General features: G+C 39.8%; 1 protein-coding gene across 1 annotated transcript in view; it reads left to right on the top strand.

Annotated features, from left to right (window-relative positions):
• Window positions 1–19,282, top strand: part of LOC136857141 (serine/threonine-protein phosphatase 6 regulatory ankyrin repeat subunit B) — a 140,122-nt gene that overhangs the window by 82,064 nt on the left and 38,776 nt on the right. The window contains exon 5 of the mRNA XM_068224986.1: window positions 18,139–18,256. Coding sequence (XP_068081087.1) covers window positions 18,139–18,256 — 118 coding nt within the window. The remainder of the gene's footprint in view (window positions 1–18,138; window positions 18,257–19,282) is intronic.

Genomic DNA, 19,282 nt, shown 5'->3' with positions numbered 1-19,282 from the left:
GAGTTGGTTGTGAATGTATTATGTATTTGTCTGATGTTAAGCATTCGCATTTCCAGTCGTGGTTTATTCACGAGAAATTAAAGGTAGTGGAATTTCGTTTCACAAGTTTCCAGTGAATGTTCAATGTTTGAAACATTATACAGAGGAAGTATTACGCATGAGATACTACTTCAAGCTCATCGAAGTAGGCCTCTGTTCCTAAGTTTTGATCCCAGTTATACGTCATAAGAATCGGGCGATCTCAAAATTTGTCACTGGACTTTTTTTAAACTATGCTACCGTGACCGGCAATCATTTGAGAGGCGTCTTCAAACGCAGAAATCTTAAATTAGGAAACCAACGAGGAAAATAATTTGCCCAACAAATTTCACGAAAATTAATGTAGCAAGAGCTAAAAATATTGTATTTTCCCCTGAAACAATCTCCGGTTTGTAAAGTATGGAGGTGGTTTTGTCCCGAGAGCATAAAATACAGTTTAAAATAAGCCATTTGTTTTGATGCTGATAATGATGCTTGTTGTTTTAAGGGGCCTAACATCGAAGGTCATCGGCCCGCCATTTGTTTTATGGAGCATTTTATTAAATTGTTCAATGCGCATAACGTCTGCAACACCTCACATGGGACATATTCAGGAACGAGAACAAACGAGCATCTTTTAACCGGGCGAGTTGGCCGTACGGTTAGGGGCGCACGGCTGTGAGCTTGCATCCGGGAGATAGTGGGTTCGAATCCCACTGTCAGCAGCCCTGAAGATGGTTTTTCCATTTTGACACCAGGTAAATGCTGGGGCTGTACCTTAATTAAGGCCACGGCCGCTTCCTTCCAACTCCTAGGCCTTTCCTATCCCATCGTCGCCATAATACCTACTTGTGTCGGTGCGATGTAAAGTCACTAGCAAAAAAAAAAGCATCTTTTAGTACTGAAGATGAACTCCTCAGTTGGTTAATTAATGATTTCCTGTCATATATTAAGAAACTTAAAATGCATTCAGAGAAAGTAAAAAAGAATCATGAGAGAAATGTATCAGGCATAGATCTTGACTACCCAGTCCACTGTGGCCTGCGTAAAATACCTCATAAGTATACATTTGCATTATGCATTGATGAGGAACCTAACGAGCTATGACATCGAGCTCTTCTTCAGCTACCTAAGACGTCAAGCGGAATACAATGACATTATGGTTCGTGTGGCAAAAGAAAAAACAGACTGTAAAGGCTGTTTAGAACATATCTGTTCTCCAGCTACTCAAAGTCCAACATTGTGTCTTATTCGTTTTTAAGATCGAGGAGCCCTCAGATACCGAAAATCGTCTGTGGCACTTCTGCAGTGAACGACGGAATTTGTCACTTCCGCTACGCAGTACTTGTCCCGAAGAGAGTTACTAAATGGTGTACGTTTATTTTTTCGAAAGACATGTTCACCAGTGAAATTAAGTGTGGAAAGTGTAAAGGCGACAAACCACCTCTTTTTCTACTATGAAAATTTCTGAGACCTCTGTTAGACAACATTACTTTGAGCCACTCAAGTAGAAGAGAGAAAGTTTTGAAACTTGATAAGAAGCCCCTCAGAAGGAAAGTTTTGAAACTTCAATGACATATCCAAGCCAATGCAGCACCGCTCTATAAATAAAGTACTGTCAATACTCGCAAAACATTCGGTTCTTTTTATTTAGGATATACTTTACTTATTGACATATACGGCCATGCGAATACAAGGGGGCAAGACCGCGACCCTAGCGGCTGAATGGTGAACTAGGAAGCAACCCGGTCCCACGAGTGCACTTCAAGGCCTTTTATTATAGCGTAGGCAACGATGACCGTAGAAATTAACCACGAACAAGTTAAACAGCACGACCAAAGTTGGTACTAGGAACTAAGTAACGGTGGTACCAGGAACTAATTACGTCACGTCAGTTGGTACAGTCGCCAAGAACCTACTTAATCCTTTTCGAGCATACAAATACACTAGTGTCCAAACGTTAAGCATAATCACCAAACGAGGCCATACCACCTGATAGGAATGTCAGACGGATTCCTGAACAAACGGAAGCTGAATCACACACCATATGTCACTCAACTTGTCCAAAAAAAAAACCAGTTTCAGAAAGGTTCTGATAGCTAAGGTAGGTACACTTTTGACAACAACTAACAAAACTTAGCAATGTTTTCCACAACAAAATATACTGTTAATAGGGTGTATGGTTACCCCTAAGGCCACACATGCTTCGCAGCGACGTGGCATGCTCTTTATCAGATGGTCCAAGAGCTCTTATGGCAGTTGATCCCATTCCTCCGAAAGGGCAATGCGAAGGTCTTGGAGGGTCCTTGGTGTAGGCTGACGGGACGCAATTCGCCTCCCCAGTGCATCCCAGGCATGTTCTATAGGATTCATATCCGCAGACCTCGCTGGCCAGTCCATGCGATGAATGTCTTCCCCAGCCTGAAATTCATCCACCAGAGCAGTGCGGTGCGGTTGGGCATTATCGCCCATTAAGAGGAAGTCTGGACCAACCGCACTTCTGAAGAGTCGAACGTGTGGTCTCAGTACCTCATCCCTTTATCTCCGAGCGTTAACAGTGTTCCTTGGGCCACCCATGAAGATTTGCAGGTCCGTACGGCCATTCAGCGCCTCCTAGAGAACAAGGCCTGGCAATAGGATTCGTGACGTCACGCGACTGGGCTCAGCCGTGACCACCACGGCTCAGCGCGAGTGGATAGTAGATGAAGCTAATTCCTTAAGAAAATTGAAAAATACGCTGGTTAAAGTGCATTCTACGAATATTCTTTCTCGTAGACGTGCATATCGGAAGCGAAATGAGTAATATACCGTAATAATTAGAAAGAACAATTAAAAATGCAAAGAAGATTTGTTTAAGAGTCTTAATACTTAACAACTTTAATAATATGCCTATATGACACATTCTTACGTATATTTAAGAGTCAAAAATGATCAGTTCCTTTTACAAAACTCGCCATAAGACCTCTCTGTGTCGGTGCGACGTAAAGCCACTAGCAAAAAAAAAAAAAAAAAAAAAAAAAAAGCTTTTACAAAACTGAACTTCCTGATGAAAGATAAAAGATAAAAAAACAATATTAAGTACAGAAACAGCTATTAAATAAAAATAATAACGCATAAACTACCTTACTTACAGTATATTAGTAGCAGTCCAGGAACATACAAGCTGTAATGCTCAGTGTTGTCGGTCATGAAAACAGGTAAACATTTTTTTTTTTTTTTTACAATAGAAGCCTCACATAAATTAAGGGGTGAAGAGCTCACACAATTAGGCTGTTATGCAAAGAGAATGATTACAGTACATGCCAACAATAGTTTGTTCATCAAGTCATCAACATTCCCTAGTGTATATAAATGTACTTATATGATTTTGGACCCTGATTCAAATAACCAGAACAGGGGAAAAATTGAAATTCTTAAATTTGAAAAGTAGCATGCCAATTCTTATAACATTTGAACTGACCTTCACCCAGACATTTTCTGAAATTGTTTTCAATTTAACTTCACCAGGTTGCTTAAAATTGAAATGGACATGAGGTGAACATGATATAAGAAAATATAAAAGGAAATCTCTATGAACATTAATTGTTAAAATCCTAAGAAACCATATTAAGAACTTGCATCCCTGCCATTACACTAATAAAAAAAGTAGCAGAACACACACTGAACTACTCATTTCATGCTTTATGAACCAGCTGCATTATGTAGATATGACACACATGAGATCAATTAAGTAATTAATCCACAATTTTTCACAGATGCATGTTAGATTCATTACATAAAAAAAGCTGGAAGGAGTAATTTCTCCAAGAGGAAATTCATAACCACAGTGTGAATAGGCCATAATGCTGGAAGAGGAAATTCATAATTGAATTCACAATTAATCAAACAGGAATGTTTACTACTGAAGGAACTTACAGTGATTAGTCCTGAATTCAGAGTTTACACATTCCCTTTGAATGGAATTCATAGAGATTCATCAACTCAGTGATTAATAATAGTAATGTACTAAAAAAAAATGAGAAAGCCTCAGCTTACCACAGACAAAAGGAAAGGATGGTTAATGATTTTGTAGGATATGTGCCACCAAGATAATGAACCGTATTTGTTAAATGACAAAATACCTGTTTAACATAAAAGGTGCCCTCTCAAATGTAACATCACTCCCTGAAAACATAACACCTGGCAATAAATATGATAAAATAAAAGTGCTCTTGTGTTATTACTGTGTTCTCTTCTAAAGAAACTACCATGGAAAATAGAGCTACTAAATTTGTCAATGTGTCAAGAAGTACATACTGTAGATACAGAGACCTTGTTGCCTGAAAAATTAAAGAATAGCTCAATAAACTTCTAAATATTGTAACATTATCAACATAATAAATAATATGGCATGTACGGTACAATATTAAAATACAACCCCTTCAGCTTACACACTGAAGTATTCCATAAGTTCAGTAATACCATACCCATACAACGTAGGAGTTTCTGGAACCTACACACCCACCCCAGCATAAGGAATTCTTGTATTGGATGATAATTGTTGCAAAACAAGTAGTACAATTACCACAATTTTGAGTGATGGAGCACTTGTGTTGCCATAGGTACTCAAACACTTGTTACCAATTCAAACAAAAATATTGCTATTCTTAAATTAGCAAAGGCAACCAACCATTGCATTGAGAGATTTAGTAGGCAGTATTACTTTTTTTATCATAAGTAGTAAAAGTACCCTGTGAAATATATGAGGATGAAGTTATAACAATTTTGTGTTGTAACAAAAGATCTAACAATCAAATCTCAATTGCCTTTCATGACACACTAAGCTAGTAAATAACATACCAGTCCAGAGAGTATCCAATGTCATCAGTCACTGTACCATTTACACTGTTTGAATTGTAGTTGTGGTCCACATCAATTTAATAATAAATACTTCATTTTAACACAAGAAGTGAGAAATCTTGTAAGACCCAAATTGCCTACCATGAGACACAAAACTAGCAAATAACACACCAATATAAATGCAAGTTTTTCTAGTTTAGAAAATATTCACTACTATCAGTCACTGTGACACAACAATTAATTGCCTGAAGATGTATACAGTAGGCTACATGGCATCAGTTCTTGATTATATGCTCTAAAATGAAATAATCTGTTATAAAGCTTACTGCAACTACAAAAATACATTTAAATGCACTTCACATTAATACTGGAAATACAAAATCACAAAAGATCTACAATTAAATCCCAATTGTTTTTCATGACACACTAAGCTAGTAAATAACATACCAGTCTAAATCAATGCTTCTAGTCCAGAGAGTATCCAATTTCATCAGGACAATGACTACACACAATCATTTTCTCTCAACTATCACAGTGAAGGAACTAATCCATTTTCCTCCTTTTGTGTTGAGCTAAAGTCTTTTGTGTAAACTATTCACCATAAAAACGTAAGCACTAGTGGCACATTCACTACTGTTCACTGCACTACCCACAATTCTGCCCTGCTTGAAGTCTAACTGAGGTTTAATATGGACTTCATCCATTAAAACTAAAACCAACTTATCTTCTTTAGATAAGACAGAAAATTTGTTCTTCATGTAAAGAAGAAAATTGCCACTTTGCTCATTTAGAGGGTTGGTTAACAGCTTTGAACAAACAATTTTCAAAGTCTGTGGTGCAGGAAGAATTATATTACCAGATGACCGAATAAATTTGTAGCAATGAAAGGAAATAGAATAAGTTAAAGATGAAAAAACAAGCATTTCCCATGAATAATTCCTAACTCGAGGCTTGTGAAGCAAATGAATTTGATCCCGTAAAAATGATACCATATTATGTTTCCTTAGAGGAAACTTTTTCTCAAAATTATCTAATATAGTGTTAAAAATAACCATAGAGTCTTCAACACTGTCAGTTCCAAACTGATCACACCCAGCATATACAGAATGCACACTGTCAATGACATTTTCAATATCCATCAGTGAGTCAACAGGCATAGGAAGATTTAAGTTTCTACATCTTCTTACTTCAACATTCTTCACAAACAAAGAGGCACGTAAGTCACTTCCTACCTTAACACAGCAATAAAGATGTGGGATAGGCTCATCCTTGATTAAAATGAAGTAAACACACTGTTCCTTTTCAATGCAGTTCCAGTCTTGTTTTACAGATATTGAACTTATTTTTTCTTTAAATTCCTGGAAGTTCTTGAAAGAAACAGTACTGACATGAGCTTCATAGGTCTCTAAACTTTGAGCAAGAGCCTTGGCCAAACTTTCATTGTCTTCTCGACAATGCCTATCGTCTGGAGCTTCTCGGTGGGAAAATGTGGTAGCAAACAAGTACTCTAGGCAGTTTGAAAGCTGAGAAGGAACAGCTCCTAAAACGTTTAGACCAAGTTATAATGCATTCGCCTAGATATGAATGCGCTCGTCTATTAATTCATGGCACCACTTACTTCACAGGACCATGTCATGTCTTAGATATATCTGGTTGATTTTAATATAAAATGAATAGCACACAAGGAGACAGAGAAAATCATTGAACTTATAATAATTATACAGAGTCCGGCTCCATGGCTAAGTGGTTAGCATGTTGGTCTTTGGTCACAGGGTCCCGGGTTCGATTCCCGGCAGGGTCAAGAATTTTAACCATAATTGGTTAATTTCGCTGACACGGGGGCTGAGTGTATGTGTCGTGTCTTCATCATCATTTCATCCTCATCATGACGCTCAGGTCGCCTACGGTTGTCAAATCAAAAGACCTGCAACTGGCGAGCCGAACATGTCCTCGGACACTCCCGGCACTAAAAGCCATACGCCATTCATTCATTATACAGAACTTAACATAATTCCAATAAACACAATAACATTGCTGTCTAGCCTGAACTAAAAATATTAACCCACACTAAGTGGTATTTTCCCTCATGCGATATAATAAACAGAACTGCTTCACTTGCAGTTAAGGGTCCAGCACAGAAGGAATACTTGAAAGCCAATACCTTACATGCCTTCATAATTTAGGCCCTATAAGTTTTCCCAGAATATCACTATACCCACAACAGTAGTCCTATGAAGTAATGTGAATACTCAGCACATTCCAAACTAAATGTAATAAGTGGTCAATTCAATACAGCAAATGCTTAAATCAGTAAGATTCATTTCATTCATAAATAGCAAATATATAAGAGACCTATCCACAAACCTTTCACAAGCCTTGGATGAGATAAAGGTGCAGTCAATAATTTCCCATTTCTCTCATCATACATGCTGGTCGTCCTTTCAACCTCATGAGTTTTGAAATGGAACTCGCACACCTACAACACAAGGCTCCATTTCAAGGACCATTCCACAACTTAAGTGATTGAATGATTGAAATCACATATAATACACTAATAAATAAGCCTTACCTTTGCATTTTTGGAAGGAACGAAATCATCTCGGCGAATAGCTCGTAACCACTTAGCTCTCTCCGAATCGTCAGTTGGAAACGAGAAAACACTCACTTTAGGCCAGTGCGATAATTGCCCTTACAATTTGGAACATTGCATTTCTGAGGCATCGTTATTCATAATTTGAAAAACAGTGATCGCAATTCACAACACACCATTAAAAATAACTCAGTTCTAACCTCACGTGGTGGCCATGCCGGCACTTTAAACATAATTTATCAATATTAACTATTTATAAGTACTATAACCTTTAACTGAACTTGCACTAAGAGGAATATTAAGCGAGTGTTAACACACAAGACTCGATTAACATTAATATAATCGATGAAAAACACACATAATAGGGAAACGCGTCCTCATACACCAAGCGGCAACAAGCTAACTGAGTTACTGGCATGGGCCTCCTTCAACATACGTCATCAGCTACTCTCATTCGTATTGCCAGGCCTTGTTCTCTAAGAGGCGCTGGCTGAGCCCAGTCGCGTGACGTCACGAATCGTATTGCCAGGCCTTGTTCTCTAGGAGGCGCTGGATCAGCTGATGTAGGGCAAAACAAGACGAACTTCCATAAGGAGAGTATGGCGGAGAATTTTTTTGAATCCGATTTAAGCGTGCTCCTTACGATTAATCGATTTAAACTACTGAAGATGGTGATAAATGCAATTCCCTACGAATACTTCCATTCCTTTTTGTATGAAAAGTGTTAAGTATCATTATACATATGTGTGATATTCTGATGTGTTTATGTATCAGTTGAGCGATACGGTGACGCGAATAGGCCTCACGTTGTTAACCTATTTTAGTTACTTGTCTTCTAATTTCACAAGTTTAATTTTTCTCCGTAATATTCGTCTGAAATAGTTATTTTTAAAATATTTTCACAGTACTCCAAATAACGAACTCAACAAAACATACAAATAACCTGCGTTTCTAATAATGTCGATTTTATGCTGGTTAAGCCTTATAAATCAAGAAACGTGATCGACAATAACGCAATCGTCCCCTTTGTACCTATAGTAATTATCATCAAAGAAACTCTGAAATTACCAATACTTTATGCAGCTGATAACCTCAAGGTTCTGTCATTAAAAAACAGCTATCACCATCATCACAGACCTTCACATTTAGTTATGCACAGTTATGAATGATGATAATTATTGTTTTACAGGGCCTAACATCTAGGTTATCAGCCACTATCATGCATGAACACACATAGAACAACCTAATATCTACGTTATCAGCCACTACCAGATATGAATAAGCACACACACACAAAAAGTTGTTCAACTATTCTAAATGCTCAGGCTATATCAAACTATAACTGAGGTAGTTATGCCTAATAAGACGTAACATTCACAAAACTATCCTTAAAAATTTACATTAATGTAATTTACAATATGATGAAAGACAGGAAGCCATGTAGGCTGTAACTCACCAAAACAGCTGCAGCCAGGCAATACACAAATGTATGATAGAACGCAGGAAACAAATATTTGCACGTAAGTTATGCACCAGTCTTCACCAGGCTGAAGATCAGGAATGTTCTGAAGACTGAGAAATGCATGTCTCACAATACTATCCTCAATCACTGTCCATTGAACAATATGTACTTGTTCAATACACTTCTTACTTTCTTTGTCTCTTTTCTCCACTTCCTTAGCACATTCATGTCACATTCTGGAACTGACATAACACTTCACAGTTAACCAAGTCCATTTCATGACTGTGTGCAAATTCTTGATCAAGTAAATGGTCCTTTATACCATAAAACAAGGTTCCATTTACTGACCTCAACACCCTACAGAGGACCTTCTGATGAACTTCTTTGCTCCTTCGTACATTGATATTTCTGAGTGCACTTTCAGTCAACTTACACAACACTATGACATCTTTGGAGGACACGATTAATCCTTCACCTCTAGAGTACATCTCCTTGATTAAAGCATAGTCTGTGTAGTTCTTTCTGGCACTTCTTAGAGCACTCAAGCATACTGCACATTTGCTAAGGCACTCCACCTTTCTCACCACAAATCCAGCAATATATGCCACAACATCACTATATATGGGGACAACTGTTCAAATTCTGGATGAGTACAGTAGTCGTGATCAAAATCTGGAATGAGTGGGATATCTGCAACCATATCCTGTGATACTCATGATGAACCAGCAATCTTTTGTATGCAGCTTTAAACTGAGCAGCAGTAGGGTTACTGTTATCACCTCCTCCCCTTCTAATAGCAGAGAACAATACCTCCAAGTGGTCCTGATTGAATTTGTACAGTAACAAGTATTTCAGTTTACGCTGTTCACTGAGGACTAAATACTTATAGATGCCAAGGCAACTTCTTATGCACACCAAAAATCCAACAAATCCAGTCTTTTTTCTTGAGTGAAGAACAGAAGATTCTGATGAACTTGATGTTGATAGCTGCATGATATATGATTCTGCCTTGCTATGGAAATCCTTTATTAAAAATAACTCTGTTTTGGGAGAGAATGCACACTTAAATCATTTTTATAATATATTCCTGCTGTTCAAAATGTCAAATGTTATTAAAAATTTCTACAAATTCAGCTGTAGCTTCACAGTCTTCAAATAAATCATACCCTGAAATTTTCAAATACCTGAGTGTCGGAGCCACACTGTTACGCAGTGTTTGGGCTGCTAATTTGACTTTCATCTTTTCCGATTTCCAATTAATATGACGCTTACGAATCTTAGTAGAAAGCGTTAATCCCTCTTCTAGTTGTATTTGCACTATTTTTTCTATGTATGTCCATTTTATGGCATTACCTTCAATATTAAAACTGTGCCCAAAGAAGCCAAAGAATTTCTCACCAATTTCAGCATGTGGCACACATCTAGAAAAATAAACACTGGCTCTTGTGTCACTGGGTGCTCAAATGAAGTTTTCTTATTGGCCTGGTGAATATCCAGGCACAAAAATGTTACCATTGACAAGTTGCTGGCCACCCAGGCGCGGCTCCATAATACGATCTGCAGAGCTGCAGAACCACCACAATGTATACAGTAATATATAGCGATTAGAGATGCCATCCTTCATATTGAGTGTCTATATCGAGCCAAAGATCGATACCCATACAGCTGCTGGTGATCTGGCAACCCTGTTTAGATCTGTGAACGACAGAACATTAGGAGAGCACACTTAACTACAGCTTTCTTCCGATAGGTGGCCAAGAGTCGCCCATAAGGCTCTGTATGATCTGCACGCCTTGCAGTACGTCTGACCTATTCCCGTGACAATATAGTTAGTAAATAATACACTAGACAGCACCACCGTCCGTGAGAGAATCGCTGCAGCGACGAGCATGTTGAAATCTTAGCTGTTTGGGAAAAGCTCCCTCCATTGTACTCATCAGTGTAAATAAAGATTTTTTTTAACTGTAGGAATATTGATATGGTTTAAAATTCTTACATGTCAACATTCTCAGATACTACAGTATAGTTGTGATGCTTCTGTTCAGTAGAAAGAAAGCCCAAATAGCTTAAATACAGGATAAATGCGCTATAAAAGAGGATGGTTGTGATTAAGTAACATAAGATCAATTTACTGTTCATGTTAAGTCTTCAAACAACGTACCTGAAGATTGGAGGTTTGTATATTTATCTTTTGTGTAAATTACCAGGACTTCGGCATAATTCTATCCAACGACCAAAAACATTATCTTTCGTACGAAGCGAATGAGCGAGTTCTTAGGCCTACACGTAATCATGACAATGTTTCTCCGTAATGGTAGTGAATTCTTCCGAGTTAGGTAGTCATGAAAATGAAAACAGAAACGTTAGTACCATCAGATGATGTTCCCCCTCCATTAAGAAAGCCGGCTCCCAAAGATGTATGCAGGTCTCGGAACCTTTGTAAATATGTGTCGATAGATCAACATTTTTTCGATAAGCGGAAGAGGGGCTTTAATTTTTGTAACTTTTTAATTGTTGTTTTTTGTACAAGTCAGTTATTTATATTGTCGATGTCCCTCGAAATCGGGGTCTTACAAATTGAGATAAACGTCTACCTGTATTTTTTCGGTACATTTTCGAGAACTTCACACTGTAAGGACATGGAGTAAAGAGTTTCCGCGGAGTTGGAGGACGGATTCACACGAGCTCAGCTGACACTTCCCGTATGCTATACAAATTAGATTTGTCTATTACACTTACTGCAATGGACTGGGCATCACAGAGCAGAAACACCAACATTATTCAGCACGAGCCGCCACTGTGGCCACCCCATCAAACGTTAAACTGACTACACGAATACCAGTGTCATGCAATATGGTCAGAGCAGTGGTTACTAAATTTGCCTTATTTTCTCCTGACAAACTATCAATTAAAAAATAAGCTATAGGAACCTTCCAATGGTCATTGATGGCATTTACCAGAAACACAAGGACTTCCTTTGCTTCTGGGAGTGAATCATCATCAACATCACTCCCCATGTCCACATTACCACGTCATTTCATCAATGATAGGGCTACAAAGGACAGGTTTAAATGTGTCATTATCCTCTTCCACGTTAAGCTTTAGAGCTGTTAGAGCCTCTTTTGTGAAGCCAGGAGAGCCATCAACATGTTGGTACCATTTCCTAAAAGTGCATGGATAAGGCAAGCATACATTGAACACCTTCCTTACGTAGATGTAAGCCTTACTGGAATAGAAGTGCAATGAAATGGCAAAGCATCACAACCCTTCAGAATACTGTTGCTATTTGTTCCCCAACTTTTTCTGAAACAGCTCTTCAGCAGGACCTGAGAAAGATGCCTGTAAAGGTAAAAAAATATTGTAAGTAGGAATAAATAACTTATCCATGGCTATAAAAAGTTTCTAACATAAAAAGAAGCCAGTCGTTGGTTATAGGACAATAATCAAGCAAGTTTTTTAAGATCACAACTTTCTCTTGAACTATCAAATGTAGTGAGTATTTTAAAAAAAAGAGTTTTACTGACCTTTAACACTGCTGCAGCATTTTCATTTATCATTAGTTCCTTATGTAAATGAGCCACCAATGAATTTAATGAATTAATTTTTTTCTTAATTCTTGTATTTTGTTTCAGTAGGTTTCTCAGTCTTTTCCATTCAGAACAAATTGTGCCGCGTGCATTGAAGAGACATCTCTTTGGCTTTTGGGGGGAATTCATGTCACTTTCTTCAAAATCACAAATGTAATGCTTTCTTTTCCTTTTTTAGACTTTCCTGGAATGTTAGAGCTAGTACTGGGAATGTTTTTGATAAATGGAGTCTGCTGCTCAGTTGAATTATCATTACTTTCAGTTACCGGAAGTGAATATGAAGTGCAAGGGGTGTTTCGACTTTTAGGTGGCTTACAATGCCTGGATTTCTTGTTCAAGTGTTTTGGAAATTCAAAACCAGTTGGAACTGATCCTTTCCGAAGTAATGGATGGCCAAACCTCTCTTTGTCGAAGCAGCTAGGTTCAAAATGCTTTGAACAAAGTTTACTAAATTTTGATGGCTGAAAACCCTCTCTCTTCATATTCATGACCCATTTCTTCAGCAATTCGGGGTCTGAAGGAAAACTGAAATAAGTGAATAACATAATTATTCTTAGAGTGTGATAACCAGCAATGTATCCCACAATAACACATTGTTATTCCCCCTCTCCAAACATTTATATCTTAAATAAATGATGTTTTTAATTAATTTCAGTGGCTTGGAACATATTGGCCATCATCCCTGTGTTTGTTGAATATATTTGTCTGATAACCTAGTGTGAGTAACTAGTTTTTAAGTTCTGGTATTCGGGTACGGGGGGGGGGGGCGTTCAAACAAGGTACCATCCCGGTATATTTCTGGAAGGAGTATGGGAAAACCCGGGGAAAACCTCTACTCTAAGGATGGCCACTCTCAGCACCGGGATTGGAACTTTCTATCTCCGGACATCCGGCTCAGCCGCAGTCATGGTGCGCGACTTAACAGCTGTGATGTCAGGCCCAGAAATAAATTTAGGCTATCAGGAAAAACGAGTATGTCAAAAAATGCTCAAAGTAAGATAAGTCTGATGTAGTATAAATCAGAAATAAACTATATGTAAACCTAATATTTCATTTGTCCCAACGGTACAAATAAACATGTTAATAGGGGAGAAGAGTACAGGTCATTTTCTGACTTATACTCGTTTTCCCTGAGAGCCTAGATACTGTATGAAATCAAAACAGTGTCTTTCTGTTACAGATTTTAATCCTTTCCTGTGAAAAGATCTTTTATTCTCCTTTTCAAATCTCTGACTGCAACTGTAGGCAGAGCAAGATATGATGATTTTCGCTATATTCCTTCAGACTGGTGTATTTCACTTATCACATCAACGAAAATTCAAAATACGTGTTTTTTTATGTTTGTAATGTATTAAAATTGTATAGAAAATTGTGTTGTCGACAAGGAATCCTTGAAATCGCCCCGCTTATGCCGATGGCCCGCACAAATTACGATAGATGCCCAACATCACCTGATTTGTATCTTGGCGCTGTGTCCTGCTAGCAGCGCCCTCTCTATCTATTTGTACGCTCGAAGTACATCCCCAGTGATAAATGAATAGTGAACAGCGTTCCAGCGCTGGTGAGTGTTTCGGGAAGATTTACCTAAATTTTGCGTACCCCTTTAAACGACACTGCGAGCCCCAAGTGGTACGCGTACCACACTTTGAATACCGCTGATCTAGGCCACTGAAGATTCGACTTGTATCATTCATCCAGTGTGCTTATTGTCGTTTAAAAGACTTCTAACTATACTAAAATCCACAAAGATGTTTAAGTATTTGTAAGGACAGTTTAGCAGAATAGCCGTTATTTACAGCTAAGTTTCCTGTCGTAGAATAACATCCACGCTATCCCCTGCCTGTCGTAAGCGGGGCCTAAAAGTGGCCCCAGGGGCTCTTAACTTAGGAGTATGTGTTGACGACCACTGAGTCCTGGCATTGCTTCCACCAAATACAGTAGAGACAATAGGCGACACTTCCAGATTTTGCCTTGTTAAAATGGGAAACAATTTGCAAGTGGCGATCCTAGTCGCGTGGCCTGGAAATTCACGCTAAATTCAAATATCACTGGAAATTCATATACGGAAATGGATAAATAAATTACGTCTTGGAAGAAAATGTTATTAAGATATTAACTTCAAAGTTGCTAAAGCAATTCTGGAAATGAATGAAGAATTATTTAACAGGTTATAATTTAAAGACTGAAATTAGACATATAGGTAGTCAAGATGTGAAATGGACTGCTGTGAAAGGGCTTTCGTTTATGCATTACCTTCTTTGCTTTAACATTCCTGTCTAAACTTTTATGGCTAGACTTGTCTTTTTTCTCATTTAAAAAACATGGTTTAATCACATTAAGACACATACCCCTGGCTGTATAGTCGGGGATTTCTAAAGTCGCTGGCCTGGAAATGGTCTGAACAGATCTTATAATTATTCAAGCGTAATGTCCCTTCTTTCTTGTACACCCTATCCAAATCACTTCGCTGACAGTTCAAAACACACACATCATACCTACACCAACACATCTGTAATGAAGGTTAACAGATGTACTATACAATAAAATAACCTTATTATATTTCAAGCCAGTTTAAAATATGGTCGCGCAGGTCAGAACAGATATTATAATTAGGAAGTGCTATAAAAAATTCTGTCACTGGAAGAATATATATTCAAACGCAATATTTTCTTACATTTTCTTGTCACGAGGGAAACGGAAGTCAGCGAATCCTTCTGCACTTCATAGATATTGCAGCCAAACACAGCACATATCTTTCCGCTCATGGTGAGAGGAGATATAAAGGAATGACACACGCTACTATTTACTTATGTCAACTTACTGCCAGCGCATAAATAACGCCAAAAACTTCACAAACAAATACACGTGCTTTTATGACAGAATCAGGAACTCCACGTCACTCCGCTAGACAGAACTCTAATCGTTGCCCCTCGATATCTTCCAGACTGTCGCGTATTGTCTCTACTGCATTTGCTTCCACTTACTTGTGTCAGGCTCCTCTCTTTCATCTATCCTATCCTATCCTATCCTATCCTATCCTATCCTGTCCTATCCTATCTCTGCACATGGTTATGAGTGTGTTTAGGGGTTGTAATAAGGATGTAAAGGAGAGGGCATGTATATATATCTGGTAAGACACCAACTGTCCGCCTCTGTGGTGTAGTGGTTAGTGTGATTAGCTGCCACCCCCGGAGGCCCGGGTTCGATTCCCGGCTCTGCCACGAAATTTGAAAAGTGGTACGAGGGCTGGAACGGGGTCCACTCAGCCTCGGGAGGGCAACTGAGTAGAGGTGGGTTCGATTCCCACCTCAGCCATCCTCGAAGTGGTTTTCCGTGGTTTCCCACTTCTCCTCCAGGCGAATGCCGGGATGGTACCTAACTTAAGGCCACGGCCGCTTCCTTCCCATCCCTCCACAAGGCCCCTGTTCAGCATAGCAGGTGAGGCCGCCTGGGCGAGGTACTGGTCATACTCCCCAGTTGTATCCCCCGACCAAGAGTCTGAAGCTCCAGGACACTGCCCTTGAGGCGGTAGAGGTGAGATCCCTCGCTGAGTCCGAGGGGAAAACCGAACCTGGAGGGTAAACAGATAATGATGATGATGATGAAGACTAGAGTATGGTTCCAGTGTATGGGACCCTCACCAGGATTACCTGATTCAAAAACTGGAAAAAAATCCAAAGAAAAGCAGCTCGATTTGTTCTGGGTGATTTCTGACAAAAGAGTAGCGTTACAAAAATGTTGCAACGTTTGGGCTGGGAAGAATTGGGATGGCGTGGAATGACATTAGTAGACGAATTAGTTTGAGTGGTAGGGACTGGAATAACTTACCAAGGGAGATCTTCAATAAACTTCCAATTTCTTTGAAATCATTTAAGAAAAGACTAGGAAAACAACAGATATGGAATCTGTCACCTGGGCAACTACGCTAAATGCAGATCAGTACTGATTGATTGATTGATTGATTGATTGATTGATTGATTGATTGATTGATTGATTGATTGATTGATTGATTCCCCGTCAGGAAGTCGAAAAATTTAAGACGAGATTTCCACTCCCGGAGGTGCTCATGGCTCTGAGGTTCACTCAATCTACATACAAAATGTTTACCAGGTTAATTCCTGGGGGCAAAGGCGGCCGGGCATAGAGCTAACCACTCTACCCCATCAAGTGCCGAGTTTACGGATAGTGGAAGCCTTTACCTTCCACCCGTCCAAGGGCCTTAATGGCCTCTACGCAGATGACTTTGCCTATTGTTTTTGGTTTGTGTTAATAAAGGAAGGCGAGGATAGGAATTGTGCCGGCTTCAGCCCGGCTCATTATGATACCAATATCTATCTAGACTATCCGGCTCCATGGCTAAATGGTTAGCGTGCTGGACTTTGGTCACAGGGGTCTCGGGTTCGATTCCCGGCAGGGTCGGGAATTTTAACGCGCAGGTCAGCTACGGGAGTCAAATCAAAAGACTTGCATCCGGCGAGCCGAACTTGTCCTCGGACACTCCCAGCACTAAAAGCCATACGCTTTCATTTTTTTTTCATCTATCTAGACTCATAAAATATTATAATTACCGTTATGGACATCTAAAATAAGTACAATAAGCATTGATTACAGCTGAAATTTCTATCGTAATTGATTTTATACCATGATCAGTCCGGCACTTTGCGAATGTTTCTTGTAAGTCTGAACTGACTATATAACGTGCCTTTCATTTCACCGTATGCCCGACTTTCGCTGGACGGCCTTGTCACGCAAACTCAGCGGGGCAGACCCTCACACTACGATACAGAATATACAGTCAGTTCTGAAAATAGCCTCGCTATTGATATGCTTTGTTGACCGGGCGAGTTGGCCATGCGGTTAGGGGCGCGCAGCTGTGAGCTCGCATCCGAGAGATAGTGGGTTCGAACCCCACTGTCGGCAGCCCTGAAAATGGTTTCCCGTGGTTTCCCATTTTCACACCAGGCAAATGCTAGGGCTGTACCTTAATCGAGGCCACGGCCGCTTCCTTCTAACTCCCAGGCCTTTCCTATCCCATCGTCGCCATAAGACCTATCTGTGTCGGTGCGACGTAAAGCAAATGGCAAAAAATAAAAAAAAGAAGAAGATATGCTTTGTAGTGCAGTGTGAAGGAATTCTGTTGCTGCGTGTCCGGATGCCCTAAGAACTGCAACGTGTTTTCCTTTCAAGAATTGAAGTCACTTAACTGATAAGATTTATCTCTTATCTCCTGTATACGTGTCCTCGAACCTTCAGTAACACAATGTTTCACCTACTGAGATAGTAGGCATTGAGATCAGACACGAATAAGTGCTTACCATAAGAAGTTACTGTACCGCTTATAAGTTCATCGAATAAATGTTGTGGAATTTTATAACGATGGTGCTGTGAATGAACTGAGGTGTTGTGACTCAAGTTTCCAACGAAGTTCGAATTCTGCTTGATTAAAACAGAAGTGCATTAGTGTTCCAAGGCCATTGCAGGTAATTATTTATTTCTACTTTTTAAAGTAAACAGGTAACAGAAGCCTATTTATTTTAGTCTAGAGTTACGATCTAGATAGGGCCTGGGAAGGACGGCAGGGCTCTTATGTGCTAAATTTGAGTTAATATTCAACTATTCAACTCTGTGTTAATGACTTCAAGTCAACATACAGACATAATCGTTTCTGTTATTTCTCTCTTCGTCGTCGTCATCTCCATACTGGCCATGAAGTCCCTTGGAGGGGTAGAAGATAAACTCGGCTCTTGGTGGGGTACAGTGGTTAGCTCTACGCTCGGGCGCCTTGGCCCCCAGGAATTACCTGGTACTCAGTTTTGGTATAGGCTGAGTGAACCTCCGAAAGAACTGAGCACGCCTTTACCGTCTCGGCCAAGCAGTCCCTAACCTCTCCCTGTACGCAACGAAAAAGACAAAGGAACACAGAACCATACCTAACCACAAGTCCTCAGTATAAGCAATTCCTTCACAGTTGCTGGAATTCGTGAATGGAATCACCAGACTCAAGACGTCAAGACGTCACAGCACGAAATTTCTTATGGAAATAGCAAGCAGCAACTCAGCAAGTCATAATCACTTTCCTGCTTCTCCGTCCTCTTATCTTAACCTTCTTCACCCTTTCTCAACTCGGGTGGAAATTCACAGTATAAGAGTAATGAAATGAAATGTCGTATGGCTTTTAGTGCCGGGATATCCCAGGACGGGTTCGGCACGCCAGGTGCAGGTCTTTCTATTTGACTCCCGTAGGCGACCTGCGCGTCGTGATGAGGATGAAATGATGATGAAGACAACACATACAACCTGCCCCCGTGCCATTGGAATTAACCAATTAAGGTTAAAATCTCCGACCCGGCCGGGAATCGAACCCGGGACCCCCTGAACCGAAGGCCAGTACGCTGACCGTTCAGCCAACGAGTCGGACAGTATAAGAGTAGATTTTATTTCACGTATTATTAGAATTTAGCCGGCTCTGTGGTGTAGGGGTAACGTGCCTGCCTCTTACTCCGAGGCTTCGGGTTCGATTCTCGGCCAGGTCAGGAATTTTTACCTGTATCTGAAGGCTAGTTCGAGGTCCACTCAGCCTACGTGATTACAATTGAGGAGCTAGCTGACGGTGAGATGGCAGCCCCGTTCTGGAAAGCCTAGAATAACGGCCGAGAGGATTTGTGCTGACCACACGACACCTCGTAATCTGCAGACCTTCGGGTTAAGCTGCGGTCGCTTGGCAGGCCAAGGCCCTTCAAGGTCTGTAGTGCCATGGGGTTTGAGATTATTAGTAGAATTTTATTT

This window comes from Anabrus simplex, chromosome 1 (genome assembly GCF_040414725.1).
Source record: "Anabrus simplex isolate iqAnaSimp1 chromosome 1, ASM4041472v1, whole genome shotgun sequence".
NCBI classification, from domain to species: Eukaryota; Metazoa; Arthropoda; class Insecta; order Orthoptera; family Tettigoniidae; genus Anabrus; species Anabrus simplex.
The sequence above is the reverse complement of the archived record's forward strand: the minus strand, read 5'-3'. Positions and strand labels throughout refer to the sequence as shown.